We start from the raw sequence: 17,834 nt of genomic DNA, 5'->3' as shown, positions 1-17,834 counted from the left end.
TAGTGGCTGCCACATTGGACAGTGTAGCTCTACATGCCATCTACTTGCTCTCACAATCATTGGTAGTATATTTGTCAGGTTTGAGAGAAGACATAGGTCCAGACATCCCAACATTTATCTGTTTGGTGGCACTTATCTGTTTGGGGCATGTAATATTGATATCTTTTCCAGATTTAAATATCTTAATTTTGGATCCAATTTCAGTTTAGTATCTATAATAATAAAAGCATAATATGCTAATTAGGCTGGACGTCCTTCCAGATGTCCTTCCTTGCAGACAAAGCCACAGCAGACGGTTGCCAAGGCAGAGGTGGCAGAGGCCCCTGGCCACAGCGGCAGGAGGTGGGGGGTGGGGCCAAGGCCCTTGCACGAATTTCGTGCATCGGGCCTCTAGTATATTCTATATGTTTAGTGTCTATTATGTATCAATGTTGGAATAAACATATTTACTGTGTGGATTGAAATATTTGTTATTTACTAAAATTATGTATTTTAGGTACTATATTGAGGTTAAAAGGAGGGATCCTGAGAATGGCATTCCTGGACACCACAGGTTGCTTAGTGCCACCTGCCTATGAATCCTGGAGAGAACACAACGTTTCTGAAGAAAAAGATGAAAAGGAGAAATTGAAAAAAAAGCGGCCAGTCTCTGTATCCCCTTCCTCCTCTCAGGAAATTAGTGAAAACCAGTATGCAGTGATATGTTCTGAAAAGCAAGCAAAAGTAATCTCACTGCCAACTCAGAACTGTGCTTATAAGCAAAACATTACAGAGACCTCGTTTGTTCTTCGGGGAGATATTGTGGCATTGAGTAACAGTATCTGCCTTGCCTGCTTCTGTGCCAACGGACATATTATGACTTTTAGGTAGGAGTTAGGTTATTTTTTAAACACATCATATTTTCTCTCTCTAAAGATAGCATTACAGAATGATATTCAGTTTGAAAGAAATTATTTTATTTATTTACCAGTACAGTCTTTTAAACGGAGAATTTAATTCCATTCAGTTAATAGTGAGCAAGTATATGAGGAATACAAATCAGTTTTGTTTTATCTCCCACTCAAGTGCACTAAATCATAAGGTTTATAGGGTCCCTGCCACTTTTTCCTTCTATAATACTTTGTTTAAAACTAAAACCTACCTTGTTTATTATTAACTAGTTTTTAATTTTTTTCTCAAGTTTGCCAAGTTTAAGGCCTCTATTGGATGTGTATTACTTGCCCCTTACCAATATGCGGATAGCCAGAACATTCTGCTTCACCAACAATGGACAAGCATTATATCTTGTTTCACCTACAGAAATCCAGAGGCTCACTTACAGCCAAGAGACCTGTGAAAATCTTCAGGTAAGTAACAAAAATATTACTATAGTTTCTTCCAGGGTGAAATATTCTCTAAGGGCCTTTATACTATCCCTTACACGCACAGGAATATACATATGAGCCTATGTGGGAACATCCAAAGCCTTTATCAAGACTTTCAGAGCACATGTGATCAAGTGTCTTCATCAGGCTCTTGTTATAAGAGGGACTTCATCTCATTGATCCATATTTTTTCTCTCCTGTGATGGCGAAGATATATATGAAATGTTACATACATTTTATGTCTACTCTTTACATAGGATAAATATCTATTATACACATGTACCAAAAAAAGTTCTTTTTAAAGAGGTATTGCTAATGTGAAAATAATTCTGTTTTAGGGCAAATTGTGTCATCCCTTCTCTGTAGTTGCAAGGATGTGAAAAATAAGATTTGATAGTTTTCCTCTGAATATTGTTACTGATCTATAGGGTGTCCCCCAAAAATGTATACACACTTTGAATAATTACAAAGGCGCAGTGTTTATTAAAATATATTTCATTTTCAAAATGTAATAGAAACCAGCTATTAAAGTGTGTATACATTTTTTTGGGACACTCTGTATTTGTGAGAGACTACAAACTAATTCTTTAAATATAAACTATGTCTTTTTCAATTATTTAAGTTCCTGTGTGCTTGCTTGTATATTAGAAATGATTATTTTAGTTTTACCATTTAAAATATAATTGCTCTTGAAATACTGAGCTACAGTATTAATTGATATTTGATTTTTAGGAAAAAAAAACATTTATCGTGAAAGGTTTTGCAATTAACCCTATTTTACTTGTTGATAAATTGGAATTTGTAGCTTATTTTTAGAATATGAGCTTTAGAGTCAAGAAAACTGAATCTAAGTCCCAACCTTGCTAATTATTGAATTATGTGACGTTAGACAAGTAACTTAACTGGCTCTGAGTTTCATCATCTTTAAAATTAGGATAAAAATAATATCTATCTGCACAGCAAAAGAAACTGCCAGCAAAACAAAAAGGCAACCAACCAAATGGGAGATGAAATGTGCAAACAACAGCTCCTACAAAGGGTTAATATCCAAAATAAAGAACTCATACAACTCAACACCAAACAAATAATCTAATTAAAAAATATGCAGAGGACCTGAGCGGACACTTCTCCCAAAAAGAAATACAAATGATCAGCAGATATATAGAAAGATGCTCAACTTCACTAGCTATTATGAAATGCAAATCAATACTACAAGGACATACCACCTGTTAGAATGGCTATTATCAACAAGACAAGTAATAAGTGTTGGAGAGGCTGTGGAGAAAAGAGAACTCTTGTTCACTGCTTGTGGGAATGTAAACTGGTACAGCCACTGGAAAACAGTTCGGTGTTTCCTCAAAAAATTAGAATTAGAGTTACCAAATGACCCATCAATCCCCCTCTTCTGGGTATTTACCCAGAAAACGTAAAAACACTTATTCACAAAGATATATGCACCCCTACATTCATTGCAGCATTATTCAAGGTGGCCAAGACATGGACACAACCAAAGTGTCCTTTGATAGGTGATTGGATAAAGAAGATGTGGTGCATATATACTATGAACTAATACTCAATCATAAGGAAAGATGAAATACTTCCATTTGCGACAGTATGGATCGACCTTGAGAATATTATGCTGAGCGAAATAAGTCAGTTAGAAAAAGCTAAATACCATATGATATCACTCAGAAAGAAACTCTAAAAAAATAAATACTTTAGCTCCAGCTATAATAATGTAATACCAGAGTACAGCAGGACTGGTACCAGGAACCAATACTGTGTTTGTTTTTTCTCTTCATTGCAATCCCACAGCCTCACTATACTTTTATTTTGCTTCTGGAGCTTTACAAAGCTGCCTCGTAAATAATGTTGTTACTACCCTTCTCTTACAGAAACTCCTCTTCCTCTGTTATCTACAAAGTCAGTAACATGTTAGAAACCTTTGTCTCTGGCTTTTGCCATTTCTTTGCTCAGCAGAACATTGATAGCTTCCTATTTCCCATCTCCCAGCCATATTTCTGAAATTCCATGTGTGTGTTGGCATAATTCTCTTCCTAGCATATGTTTATAAAAAATAAGTTGGTGTATCTTTCTGAATTAACTAATTTTCTGACTCAGCTGAAGGTAGTAATTCCAAAACTGCATTTCATCATCGTTACCCTAGGCCAGGGGTGGGCAAACTTTTTGACTCGAGGGCCACAATGGGTTCTTAAACTGGACCGGAGGGCCAGAACAAAAGCATGGATGGAGTGTTTGTGTGAACTAATATAAATTCAAAGTAAACATCATTACATAAAAGGGTACGGTCTTTTTTTTCAATAGTTTTATTCATTTCAAACGGGCCGGATCCGGCCCACGGGCCGTAGTTTGCCCACGGCTGCCCTAGGCTTTTAACTTATTAGTCGCTTTTCTTTTTTCAAATGGAAGAAAAACTAAGTATACAGTTACCAATTCTTAATTATAAAAGTTATGTGAAAATTTTGTCAAAGGTTGGAATCTTCCAGTTTAAGCAGGACTATTACCTTTGCTTGAAATATAAGGAAAGTAATCTAGCCAAAATAGCAAGTCAGTCTTAGTCAATTTAGTTTTAATAACTTACTGTTTGACTAAGTTGGTATGTATTGGGTCTGATCATTTGAAATGTGCTCTTGTTTTTAAATCTCAGCAGATAATATTATAATATTAAGTTAAAGAGATTACAGTGATAATTTCGTGCAATGTAGTTTAGTTTCCCTGAAACTTTAACGATTACAATTTGTTTGGATTTTAAAGGAAATGTTGGGTGAACTCTTCACTCCGGTAGAAACACCTGAAGCACCAAACAGGGGGTTCTTTAAAGGCTTATTTGGAGGTGGTGCACAGTCTCTTGATAGAGAAGAACTATGTAAGTTGATTTATTTAATTTGAGTAATATATCTTAAAGCATAAACATTCAAGCCATATAAATTTTTTTACATGTATGTATTATATTCATCTTTTTCGTCTTGGTCACAACAATTAACATATTCATGTTTTAGCAGTATACATGAAATTATTTTCTGTTGCTCTAACTCAAACCAGGAACTATTTTACTTAGGGAACCAAAATCAGAATAGCTTCTGGTAGCTAAAATGAGTATTCACAACTTGATATGAATAATTTAGAAAGTATTCTTATTAAATGTGATCTTCATTATTATTTTAATTCTATGACTTTAATCGATGACCTTAATTTTGAAAAAGTTTTAACTTAAACATTTATCTTACAAAATCTCCAGAACTATTCTTCTTAGGTTATTTAAAATATCAAGATCTGATTCCTTTACTGCCTTCCACATAATTGGGAACAAATTAGAAATTGGTCCTTGAGTGAACTAATGAATCAATGAATTTTTTATCATATCTTTCAAGTAGTAGGAACTATTATCCTCAAATTTCATTTCTTTTATTCTCCTTTTTTTCCTAAAATATTTTAGAATTTTGCTTTTGTGTTTAATTAGAAAGTCTGTAAGATTAAATACCAGTAAGTAGCAGTACAGTACAATTTTACATTTAAAAACTTACCAGATGAATGAGGATTAGTCCATTTTAAATTCATTTTTTTAAAAAAGAGGAAGACTGTACTTCAAGTCATTTAGGATTGCTAATTTAGAATAACTGTCTCGCCAAGAATAATTATACAAATTTTAAAAACAATATTTTTAAAATTTTATTAAACATCAAAGAGCTAACAATAAAGTAAGGACAATATCCATGAAGAAGGATGTGAACCTACAGTAGTAAGCTTGGAAACCTGAGGCCACTTTTACCCAGAAATATTTTGAGATCTGAAGTAGGATGCTGAGAGTAAACTGTGTTAGGACTAGCATGGAGGGATCCCAGTGCTGACAAGGGTGGGACACTGATAAACAAATCTCCCTGTTTGCAAGGATGCCAAAGGGCTGCACCTGAAGATTCAAGATGAACTGGAATTAAATCGGGTCCCCCAACCTCCCCTCCCCACCACCACCACACACACACACACACACACACACACACACACTTTTAGCCCAGCTTCAAATTGTCTGAGTGGCCCAAAACTTTCAACTTTAGTTAAGATTTTTACAGACTGATGAAGTCTCTAGCACCTGGCAGAAGCAAATGAGAATGACCTGCTAAGGAAGATGACATATCCAAGTCCTCAAGTGAATTCTAGAAATAATTTTTCAAATATGTAGTCATAAATAACCAAGACCCCAAGAAATCAGCACCATGATCAATTAAAAAAAATGAGAATCACAGGTACTTTAAATATTGGGATAATTAAATATTGACAGTAAAATAATTATGCATGTTATGTTCAAGAGGATAAGTATTATGCCTGAACAATTTATCAAGTAACTGAAAACTTTAAAAATCAATACAATAAATGTGTAAAAAACTCAAATGAAATTGGAGAACTGAAATATTAAGAAAAACAAAATTAAAAACTTAGCTGATGCATAAAACCACAAAATAGACAAACTAAAGGAGAATTACATAAATTAAAGATTGGTCAAAATAAAACATCCAGGTTGTAGCACAGAAAAACAAAAAAGATGTAAAAAACAAAGGAGAAGATTAAAGAAGTAGAAGTTGTAGGCGAAGATCTGACACATGTTTAGACCTTCTCTTAGACCTTCTCAAGAAGTAAATAGGAAAGAATGTGAAGAATTATATTTAAAGAGATATACTTAGAAATTTTTCACACATTCAAGAAACCTAATGAATTCCAAGAAGGATATTTTATTATAAATTCAAAGCTTGTTATAGCATATGAACATATAGTATGTCAAAGACAAAGAGAACATCTGTAAGATAGCTAAAGAAAAATAATAGATACCTTTTAACAAGCTGGAGACTAACTTCTCAACTGTCAATGTTATTCTATATGTTGACAGAAGACTTAATCTAGAATTCCATACTCAAAGTATCCTTCAAGAATGAGACATTTTTAGATAAATGGACAGATAAATAAAGTAAACCTTGCCACCACACTCAGGGCAACTCTAAAGGATGTACTTTAGAGAAAAAAATAATACTCTATGGAATGTGATAAATACAGGAAACACTGCTTTGGAAAGAAAGTAATAAATATTATTATATAATAGTTATAAAGTGTATATACAGAGTAGATTTAAGTTGATCAAAGATCCCTGAATATTTTGAGAAACTTGTAAAAATTATCCATTAGCATTAATAAGAATGCATCTTATAATTTCCAGGAATTAGAGAATGATTATCTTTGGATGAGTGGGAGGGGACTATTATTCTGCCAACCACAATAGTATTAAAAACAATACCTTGAAGTAAATCTTAACAAAAGATGTACAGGACCTCCATGAGGAAAATAGAAAATTATAAAACTCTTGGGAAGACCAAAATAAATGGAGCGATACATCATGTTTATCAGTAGAAGATTCACTATACGACATCAGTTCTCCCAAAACTGACATATGTATGTATACATACATATATACATGCATACATATATACATGCATATATATGTGTGTGTGTGTATACATATATGCACACTTCCCCCCCCCCCAAATAAAATTTTGTAAATGATTCTAAATTTTACATGGGAATTCAAAGGGTCTCACTGCTTCTATTTAACATTGTACTAGAGACTTTAACCAGAGCATTAGGCAAGGAAAGGAAATAAAAGGTATGAAGATTTGAGTGCAAGAAGTATAACTATCTCTATTCACAAATGACATGTTCTTGCATATAGAAAATCTTCAGGGATACATGCACAAAAAAATTATACCTAATACACAAGTTTAGCAAGATTGCAGGATACAGATCAACATAATAAATTGCATTTGTATATGCTAGCAGTAAACAAACCAAAAATTAAATTAAGAAGACAGTTTCTTTTTTAATGGCATCAAAAGATAAAATACTTAGGAATAATTTAGCAAAAGAAGTATAAAACATCCCTGGTCGCTATGGCTCAGTTGGTTGGACATAGTCCCATGCACTGAAAAGTTGCCGATTTGATTCCCAGTCAGGGCATATGCCCATGTTGCAGACTCAATCCTCAGTAGGGGGTGTGCAGGAGACAGCGATCAGTGATTCTCTCTCATCATTGATGTTTCTATGTCTCTCTTCCTCTTTCTTCCTCTCTGAAATCAATAAAAATCCTATATAATAAAAACCCAGCGACCATAACGGTTTAACCACCAGAACAACTGGTAGACCAGTCAATATGATGTGCACTGACCACCAGGGGGCCTCCCCAGGCCCCACCTGGCCCGGCTGGCACACTGCGGGCTCATAGGGACTCACCAGTGACGTGCAGGAAGCGCAACGCCTCCGACTCCAAAGCCAGTCGCACTGACAGCTGCCCTCCATACAGCTCCATGGCGGAAGTAGCACTGTTGGGCCACCTCAGCTCAGTCTTCCAGCTTCGGGCTTTCTGCCCACCCCTTCTTATACTACCTGTGCTTGGAGCGTGGCTTCGGTCTCCCTGGCCAATAGCGCCAGGTCAGCTCTGGCTTCCAGCTTCTGGCTTCCTGCCTGCCCCTTTGCATACTACCTGTGCTTGGGGTCATGGCTTCAGCCCCCCCCAGCCAATAGTGCCACAGCACAGCCAGAGAGTGGCAGGACATAGCCACCAGCGCTGTTTGGGCATTGATTATGTCATGTGACTGACGTCCATGTGCAGTTACACTGCATGTTTACATTTGTAGGGAAGCAGGGCAGCCCGCTCCTGCCGCCCTTGTCACCTTCTAGCCATCCATGTCACCTTCTAGGCTAAGAGAGGCCTGCTGATTTTCGTGTTTCTCCTCCCATCCAGAATCAAAACCTCTTGGGGATAAATGATGTCAGTGATAGCCCCAACACATGCTTGGTGTCACTGTCACAGACACTCCCAGTCATTACAGCTCGTTCCTCAACCCGCAGTGCCCTGCTCCACCCACTTCCACTCCTCACCTGTCACCCCCCTGAGGACCACCTTATGTTATCCTATCTGAAATGTGAGCAAGATCTCAAATGCCCCCCTGTCAGTAGCTCCCTTACCCTACCTTTCTTCCTCTAAAAACCTTGGATTTTAAAAATATATATTTGATTGATTTTGGAGAGGGAAATAGAGATAGAAACATCAGTAATGATAGAGAATCATTGATTGGCTGCCTCCTGCAGGTTCCAAACTGGGGATCAAAACCTCCCCTGGCCCCTCTCCCCATTACTCCCCCGGCAAGCTGGCCTGTGGTGGCGGCAGGGCACTGAGGGAAGGGTTGGGGGAGGCAGGGAACCGTGGGGTGGCGGGGCGCTGAGGGCAGCGTCGGCGTCTGGTGTCTGTTCCTTCCGCACCTGGCCCAGCCACCATCACCTCTTCTCCTGACCCTGCCGGGGCCCTGATCAGCCTGATCTCCCGCCAGGCCTAGGGACCCCACCTGTGCATGAATTACGTGCACCAGGCCCCTAGTATATATATAAAAAATAAAATAACGAAGTGGAACCCCAACCTCATGCCTTACACAAAAATTAACTCAAAATGGATTAAAGACCTCAATGTAAAGAGTTAAAACTATAAAACTCTTAGAAGAAAACATAAGTATAAATATTTTTCTTAGATTAGGTGATGGTTTCTCAGATACAACACCTTAATCACAGCAACTGAAGAAAAAATAGATAAATTGGATTTCATCAAAATTAAAAGCCTAAGAACACTATCAAGAAAGTAAAAAGACAACCCACAGAATGCGATAAAATATTTGCAAAACATATATCTGATATGTGATAAGAATCTACTATACAGAATATATAAGGAACTCTTACAACTCAACAATAAAAAGACAAATATGTAGCTCATTTTAAGTGTACAAAGGGTTTGAATAGATATTTTTTTCCAAAGAAAATATAGAGATGGCCATTATACACATGAAAAGATGCTGAACTTCACTTGTCATTAGGGAAATGCAAATCAAAGCCACGGTGAACTGCCACTTCACACTTACTAGGGTAGCTATAACCAAAAACAAATACAATAATAAATGCTCTTAAGAATGCAGAAAAGTTGAAACCCTCATACATTGCCAGTGAAAATGTAAAATGCTATAAACTTTGAAAATTTCTGGTAGTTCCCCAAAAAGTTAATTATCATGTGACCCAAAATTACGCTCCTAGATATATAACCAAGAGAATTGAAAACACATGTTCACACAAAATCTTGTGGGAATGTTCATATCAGCATTATTTAGAATAGCTGAAACTACTCAAAATGCCCATCAACTGATGAGTAGATAACCAAAATGTCATTAATCCATACAGTAGAATATTACTCAATCATTTAAAAGGATGAAGTACTGATACATGCCATAGCATGTTTGAACCTTGACAACATTTTTTTTTTTAGTGAAAGAAGCCAGATCTAAAAGACTACATATTGTATGAATCCATTCATATGAAGTATTCAGAATATGAAAATATGTAGAGAATTGATTACCTAGGGCTGAGAAGAGAGGAAAATGGAAATTGGTTGCTGATAAAGTTGGGGTGGGGTTTTGTGTGTTTTTTTGGTTTTGGTTTTTTTTTTTTGTAGTGATGAAAATGCTCAGGAATAGATAGTGATGATGTTTGCAAAGCCTTTTGAATTAACTAAAAGGGGTGATTTTTATGGGATGTGAATTATATTGCTAAAGAAAGAAATGTATGCTGAGGGAATAGGAACTATGACAGCAGATTTTAACAGAATTTAAGATTTTCAATAATCTAGGTAGTTAGGGTCTGGCTAACGAAGGGAAACAAAGCAATGAATGCCTGAAATCTTTTAAAGGGAAAGTTTGATCTATTTGGTAAATGACAATATAAGTGGAGAGGAAGAAATGGATGTTACATATCTATAACTTTTGAAGCCTAAAATAGAATAATGAATAAATTCTTTATTTTTCTTTATTTTAAGACAAAGCATAAAGTAAATAAACTAAATTAAATCTGTATATTTAAACCTATCTATTTGAATTTAGATATCTTTAAATTAATTTATATTCAGTTTTTTTCACACTTAAGAGTAATTTTTACTGTTATATAAATTGGTGTCAGCATACCTATTATTCATTTCAACAAAAAATTGCCAGACCCTTCTTTGCACAAGTCCTGTTATTTATAGAGTATAATATTTAAATGTACATTTGTTTTTTGCATGTTTCAAAAAATATCTAAAAATTAAAACCATCATAATAAAAGAAAAACATCTATTAACTATAAAGTGAAATATATAAATATTGCAATTATATTGTCATTCAATCTAAAAATTATTTTAGAGCTATCAGGTAGTAGGACTTTTTCAAAACATTTTTAAATATGTTTTTATTGATTTCAGAGAGGAAGGGAGAGAGAGAGAGAAACACAATGATAAGAGAGAATTATTGATAGGCTGCCTCCTGCATGCCCCCTTGGGCATGTGCCCTTGACCACAACTTAGGCATGTGCCCTTGACTAGAATCGAACCCAGGACCCTTCAGTCCGAAGGCTGATGTTCTATCCACTGAGCCAAACTGCTAGGGTTAGGATTTTATATTGGTAAAATTTTCATTTTTTGAGTTACTCTTTCATTTACCAATTTGTTCAGTTGGAGAATCGTCCTCAGGAAAGGCTTCGAGAAGTCTTGCACAACATATCCCTGGTCCTGGTGGCATTGAAGGTGTGAAAGGAGCAGCATCTGGAGTCGTTGGTGAATTAGCACGAGCCAGGTTGGCACTGGATGAAAGAGGGCAGAAACTGGGTGACTTGGAAGAAAGAACCACAGCTATGTTGTCCAGTGCAGATTCATTTTCTAAACATGCTCATGAGGTATGTCTAGCAAATATTTAAACAAAAAACATTTTTTGCCACTAGAGGGAACTATTATAAGAATATGTCTCAGTAGCTTTTGGTCTTTTACTGAAGTTTATAAATCTGAGGGACCTGCAGACCTTTTCTTTGCAACTATTTCTTAGGGAATGCAGTCACATAGCTAACTTTCCTAAATGCCTCAGATTCTACTACCAGTTTCTCCTAGAGAAGGAAATAATTTTCCTCTCTTGATTCTTTAGGTAGATCTAAATGACTAGTACTGGCGAGCACTTTTATTCAATAGACAATACTAAATCTGTCTGTAGACCAATTCAGACAGAGGAGTAGTAAGAAGCATTTTTGCAGTGAATTCATCTTGAAGAGCTAGGACCTCATGGTGGAGCTTAGAAAGGGAATCTATAAAGTACGCTTCCTAGCTGGTCCTCTTACAAATAGGCTTTATTGGCCAGGACAGTACACTTTAAAAACTGAATGTAGGCCTTTAGGTACAATACACTTTTTTTCATCTTGACACACAAGTCTGCCGTTCCTTGATGCTTTGCACTGGGTTACTTCACACATTCACTTCCTTGCCTATACCTTGAGGACATTTTGAGTTTGTTGTCTGAAAAATCCATATTAAGGTTTTATGTTTGAATACCCAATCTGCCAGCAAGAGATCTGTAAATTTTTCAGTCAAAAGTTATCTCTTTTTTGCTCAAGAATGCTGTCACCTAGAATGCATAAAAGAGGTAACTTGACCTGGGAAAGATTTGTTCAGGGCTTCAAAGAGAATCAGAGGTCCTTTGTCAGTCCTTATACTAGGCCAACACACCTCAGAGATAGTCTAGCAGCCTTTGATCTAGGGCAAGAATTTTGTTGACATAACCCTGCACCTGACTGATCTCTAAAGCATATAACATATCAGTCAATTTGAGAATATATCTACACTAAATATTTAGCAAAGAGCTCAAGCTGGTAGCTTTTTCCTCCTGCCAAATATTCTTGAGTCATATTTTAGAGTCTAAGGAAGAAAATACATTGAGGTGGCTAAGATCATAGGTTCTTGAATCAGACTATGGGCTCAAACCCCAGTTTCACCATTGTGTTGTTTGGGTAATCCCTTTAAGCTTCAGTTTCTTCATTTATAAAGTGGGAGAATAATAATGCTTAATGCATGGAGTTATTTTGAGAACCAGATGAAATCATATAAGGAAAGTGTGTCATGCAGTGCTGGCTCAGGAAATTTTAGATGACAGTAATGGTAGAATTTCTAACCTTTTGTTCCCAGGTTTGTTTGTTTTTAATATATTCTTATTGATTTCAGAGAGGAAGGGAGAGGGAGAGAAAGCTAGAAATATCAGTGATGAGAGAGAATCATTGATCAGCTGCCTCCTGTGTGCCCCACACTGGGGATCGAGTCTGCAGCTCGGGCATGTGCACTGATTAGGAATCAAACCATGACCTCCTAGTTCATAGGTCAACACTCAACCACTAAGCCACGCCAGCCAGGCCATTCCAGGTTAAGCATTATTTCTAGTTAAAATTAGAGAACTGAAAATTAACTTATTTGTATTATCTTAGGTCACCAAAGAGAGCACTGAGCCAAAATTTTATTATGTCATGTGTCTAAGAAATGTGAGGGTCTTCTAGTCTGGTTCTTAATAGTTATGGACTTTTTTCTCTGAGTGGAACAGTTCTTACTTATTGCTTTCATTATACGTTAATTTGAAGTAAATAATACGGTGACACTAGAGAATGTTTCAGTATGGTAAGTTTTGGAAAAATATAGTAATCAGATACAAATTACGAATATTGTTGTTCTGGCATTTTTAAAACATGTTTTTCGTCTTTTCTCCCCTTTAGATGATGTTGAAATACAAAGATAAGAAGTGGTACCAGTTCTGACCACCAGAAATGCAACTAAGTTCAACTTCAGCCAAAAGGAAAAAGAATTTTCCTTTTTCATTTCATTGATTTTACTTTAGGAAAGTTAACATTAAAGGATGTTCATCACTGGATACTGTTCTTTCCTAGCACAATTATGCACTGTTTTACCTCAGTCATGTGGCTTTTCTGAGGAATGTCCACATACTCAGTGTGGAGTGTATGGTCTGTGCCAACTGTGAGATGACCGTTTGGGAACTAAGCAGGTCGCACATTACAAAGGAAGAAACCAAGGGGGATGTTGAGGAGCTGTGGCTATTCCTGGATCATTCCTGTATTAAACTGTCATATGCCAAAAGATTTGTGCTGTTGGATCTGCCATCAGTGTTTTACCTCTGAGGGAGAGGCAGTAAGTTGAAGCTCTGAAGCAGAAATGGTTATGTTTGGTCTCACTGACTGAATTATAAACAGCTATCTGGGACTTTCCCTCCCTTAAACTGACTGGTCCTCAGTATCATTAGTGAAAAAGAAACAAAATGTGTGTTACCATAACTTTAGGCAGATAAGCTGAATGGCGGGCTTTAAATAATAAAGACATACACATGGTTGACTTGTGTATGGGCCACTCTTGGATTCTTGTCATTGTATACTTGTGTTTAGCCCATATTTTGTCAAAAGCAAAACAAGGTGATACATCACTTTTCGTTGAAAAGAAAAGTGTAGAGCATAAACTGACTGCTCATCATCCTGGGAGTTTCCATGTAGTGGCTACGCAGTGTGGAAAGTGAGAAAAACCTCCATTGTGGTGAGGAGAATACTTCAGTGTCCTTTGTCCTCATTCTCATTAATTCAGCTAAAGGTGGATTTGACCAAAAGAGTTACTGGTTAAATTTGTAGAAATGTTGAAATTGGCTAAGTTTTTAATTTTGCTTGAATTTTTATAAAGTGTTTAACCAAGTGTACCTTTGCATTATTTAATTAAAATTGCTTAAAAAAACGTTTCATTATTTCAATAAAGTGCTCAGCTCCCTTTTTTAAATGCCCCTGATTTGCTGATAGTTCCAGTACACTCAGGTGATGAGCCAATTAAATCTTAGTGCACATGCTGTCGCATGGAAAACTACAAGCATCTGTTGTCAATAATTACCTATATAAGAGTCTAGTCTGATGACCTACGAAATATTTTCTGTAGACGTATACTATACATCTGTACATGCCCTTTCAAGGTTTTAAAAAGCCCAAGGAAAGGAAAATATGTGCATTTTTATAACTAAATTATATCTGTATTGGAATGTAATGCCAATGAGACCATCAGTGGACAGTAAAAGATTGGTTCCTAAAATAGCATTGCAGACAAAAAGGAGACAACTCAGTAGACCTTGGAAGTAATTTCATACGCCGGCATCTGAGATTATTGATTGTTACTAAGGCAATCAAGGAAAAGCAAAATAGAAGCATTACACTTAATTAAATTTAAATATTTTTTTCTATAAAAATTTGTTTAAAACCAGTTTCTTTTTTCATTGAGATAATCAGAGCACAAATTGATAGCAAACATGATGGTTGTTTTTCTATTCCATGTGATCATTAAAGGTAATGTAGAACACCCTAATTTCATGCAGTCTGTTATGCATCGTTTCCTCTTACTCTTTTCATTAATAATGCCTTTTGTTTACATTTTTATAATGTGCACTACGGGATACAAACGTTTACATTAAAATTTACTTTAAATATCATTAGAGAGGGACTAAATATATGTGGTAGAGATAATTGATCAAGCCAAAAGAAATGTTTTAAAGATACAGTACTTTTCAAAAGTTTTTGAATTTGTAGAAAGTATCTATTGATAACATATTTCTGTTTTTTTAATGTCAGCTGTATGATGAACATTCAGCCGTTTACAAATTGTTTAATTTTTATTGTACATTATCTAATAAACCCATTGTTCCATATGTCACAGGAAGTATTAGGCCCTTTTTTAAAGGTATAGTTACAGATTTTGAAGTTGAGAAGCACTAAATAAGTAATATAATGGTTGATTACCCATTCATGTGGAAGGGCATATTAACTCTATTTAATTTGCTGTATTGTGTTAATTGTATATCCACTTCATTTTTACTGTTGTATATAAAATGAACCAATCTTGTAATTATTTTCAAATAGAGAAGTAGATACGTTTACCTGAGATGGATTTTATAAGAAAATTTTAAACCAATATTTTGGGTTACTTTATTTCATTTTTAAATTTACAAATTATGCACAGCACACTAGAAATTTAGGATTAGAAAGCTTGAAGTATTTTTGAAAATAGGAAATAAGCTTCTCGAAGTTATACTTGACTCAGTCTGTAGATAAGAGACAGTCTGCAGGAATAACTAACCCAGGGAATTTATTGTAATTTGAGAGATAACATCTCTATTTTTTTCTTTTTAAATGCAGAAATAGTCACCAGCAAGCCAAGAATTCAGGAGAACAAACCAAAAAAAAAAAAAAGTCAAAGTAGAAAATGTTAGAAAAATGAAAGATTACGTGTGCTTCCTTCATATCCTCAAACATTATTCTTTGTTGCATTTGTCCTTGGCTCTAAAGCATTGAAGTATTCATTGATTAGCAGTCTGTGAATAGGAAGTGGTTTCCCTGTATGTACCATATATCTAGTTCATTTCACTCTTCAGACTAAAATCCAAATGCATTTGCTTAGAAAGTTATTCGAAATCTTATATTCTGACAAATTCTGTGTGTTCTAGCCATTTAAAGTTTTGCATCATCTTAATCCCTTTGGTTTGCATTTCAATTGTACAGAGTGTTTCCAAAAATGGTTATAGATATAAAACCGAGCTATTGCTAACTTAATTTGATTTTTATATGGATGTGAAAAAATGCTGCTACTTGTCTATGTTCTGTGTAGTATATTACAGCTTAATTAAGTACAGTACTTTAAAGAAAAGTGTTTCTTTTGCTTAGAACTTAATTGTAGGTACCTCTGAAGTTATTTCATGTAGATATGTGAGTGTTTCAAACAAGTCTGAAAGTGTTACATACTTTTAGGTTATAGGGGGCGGTGGGAAGACAGCTGAGGAAAGGAAAAAAATGTGGAAGACACCACGGAGTTTAAAGTTCACCCTGAGTTTTATATTCTGTACACGTTTTGCTTAAGGCATTTTCTCATGTGACATTAGAAAAGCTATATCCAAAGGTAACTTTTTTGTGTCAAAGATTTATTTTACATTTTAACTTTTGAGATTTGGTTTATTTTTTCTTTCAAAATAAAGAGCACTGAACTTTAAACTTGAATTTTTCTGCACTTTTTTAGGTAATGAAAACTTTTTATCATTTAATCCACATTTCTCAGTTCAAATCAAGTGATACATATGTATAAAAACATACCAAAATCATGAGTATGCTGCTAGCTGCATCTTAAACAATTAAACTGATCATAGTTTTAAAACCTTTAATAGGTTTTATACAGTTTTCAAGAATAAAAAGTAAAATCATTTGCTGTGCGTTTCAGTGTTCTAGGTTTAAAATTACTGCAACACTTTCAGATTTGTTTTAAGATCATCCAGTAACGTTATATTTATACATACTGCTAGAGAATATACTTTTAGTTTTAAAATGGGATTTTTATAAATGTACTCTTTAATTTTAAAAATGGTGAACTTGTTAAGTTTAAGTCACAGTACTTAAAAAGTATGTATATTTTCCATACAAAAAAGTTATGTTTCACACTTATAATAAGAAATACTGGTATCTCATATCGAGATACAATTAATTTTAAAGAATCATACATCATTCAAAAGTCTTCACACATGACAGGAAAGAGATTATTTCTATGTAAAACCCTCTATTGAGCATTTTCAAATATTAACTTTATTTTGGAGAAAATGCCCACAACAATCTTTGCAAGATCTTTCTCAATAGCTGCAGCTTGCTAAGTTGGATGCCTACCTTAACTATTGTTTTAAAATATATATATATTTAAAATAGTTTTCCAGGTATTTTCTTCTACCTTTTTTAAAAATAAATTTCCAAAAAATGAAAACAGAGTTTATGTATTTTTGTCAATGAAGGTTTTTATTTTGTAGTTTATAGAATTTGTTGATCAATATTCCTAGAATTTTTAATCTGTATTTAGTTTGAAAAAGAGCACTCCTCTATCTTAAGTGTCCTCTTTTTTTTTCCTTTTCCCTTTTAAAGTCTCTGGTCTCTTGGATTGATATTTATGCCCATCTTTTTTTCTCATTTAAAAATTAATGTGAAGATACTGTTCACAGCTTTTGTTAATTATACTGTAATTACACAGTTTCATCACTCTGATCAATTTCTTATAAAGTACCATGGGGATTATTTTTCCTGTGAATATTAATGATTTTAGGACTGTAACAAGTTTGAAAGGTTCTGTGGGCAAAAATAGTTGTGACAACAAAAATTAAAGGGGAAACCTTAGTTTACCTTTCTCAGCTGAATTAAATGGGTTTTAATAACTCCCCAATAATCAGGGTTATCACGTTGCTTTCTTTGGTTATTAATAGTCTTAAATTATTGAGCACAATTCTTTTACAAATTGAGTACAGTAGTTTAGGGCTACATTTAATTGCTCTTTTTATTACACTCTTTACATCAGAAAAATCATGATTATCAGTTTTGCCAGTATTTCACAATGAGGCTCATAGTTTAAACTAAAATTTTATAGTGTGAGATGTAAATAAATCAGTATTTATTGTAGATTATTTTTGCTCAGGCATTTAAAATGGATATAGGCTAATGGCAATGGAATCCTATTTATTTGCAAGTTTTGGT

General features: G+C 34.8%; 1 protein-coding gene across 1 annotated transcript in view; it reads left to right on the top strand.

Moving 5' to 3' along the window:
- STXBP5 (syntaxin binding protein 5) overlaps positions 1–13,996 on the top strand; it is a 153,155-nt gene extending 139,159 nt beyond the window's left edge. The window contains exons 24-28 of the mRNA XM_081094310.1: positions 497–866; positions 1,181–1,346; positions 4,140–4,251; positions 10,945–11,165; positions 13,014–13,996. Of these exons, the coding sequence (XP_080950436.1) occupies positions 497–866; positions 1,181–1,346; positions 4,140–4,251; positions 10,945–11,165; positions 13,014–13,055 (911 nt within the window). The 3' untranslated portion in view covers positions 13,056–13,996. The remainder of the gene's footprint in view (positions 1–496; positions 867–1,180; positions 1,347–4,139; positions 4,252–10,944; positions 11,166–13,013) is intronic.
- Positions 13,997–17,834: the final 3,838 nt, after the last annotated feature.

This window comes from Myotis nattereri (assembly GCF_964212035.1).
Source record: "Myotis nattereri genome assembly, chromosome: 6".
NCBI classification, from domain to species: Eukaryota; Metazoa; Chordata; class Mammalia; order Chiroptera; family Vespertilionidae; genus Myotis; species Myotis nattereri.
This window is presented reverse-complemented; position numbering and strand designations above follow the sequence as displayed.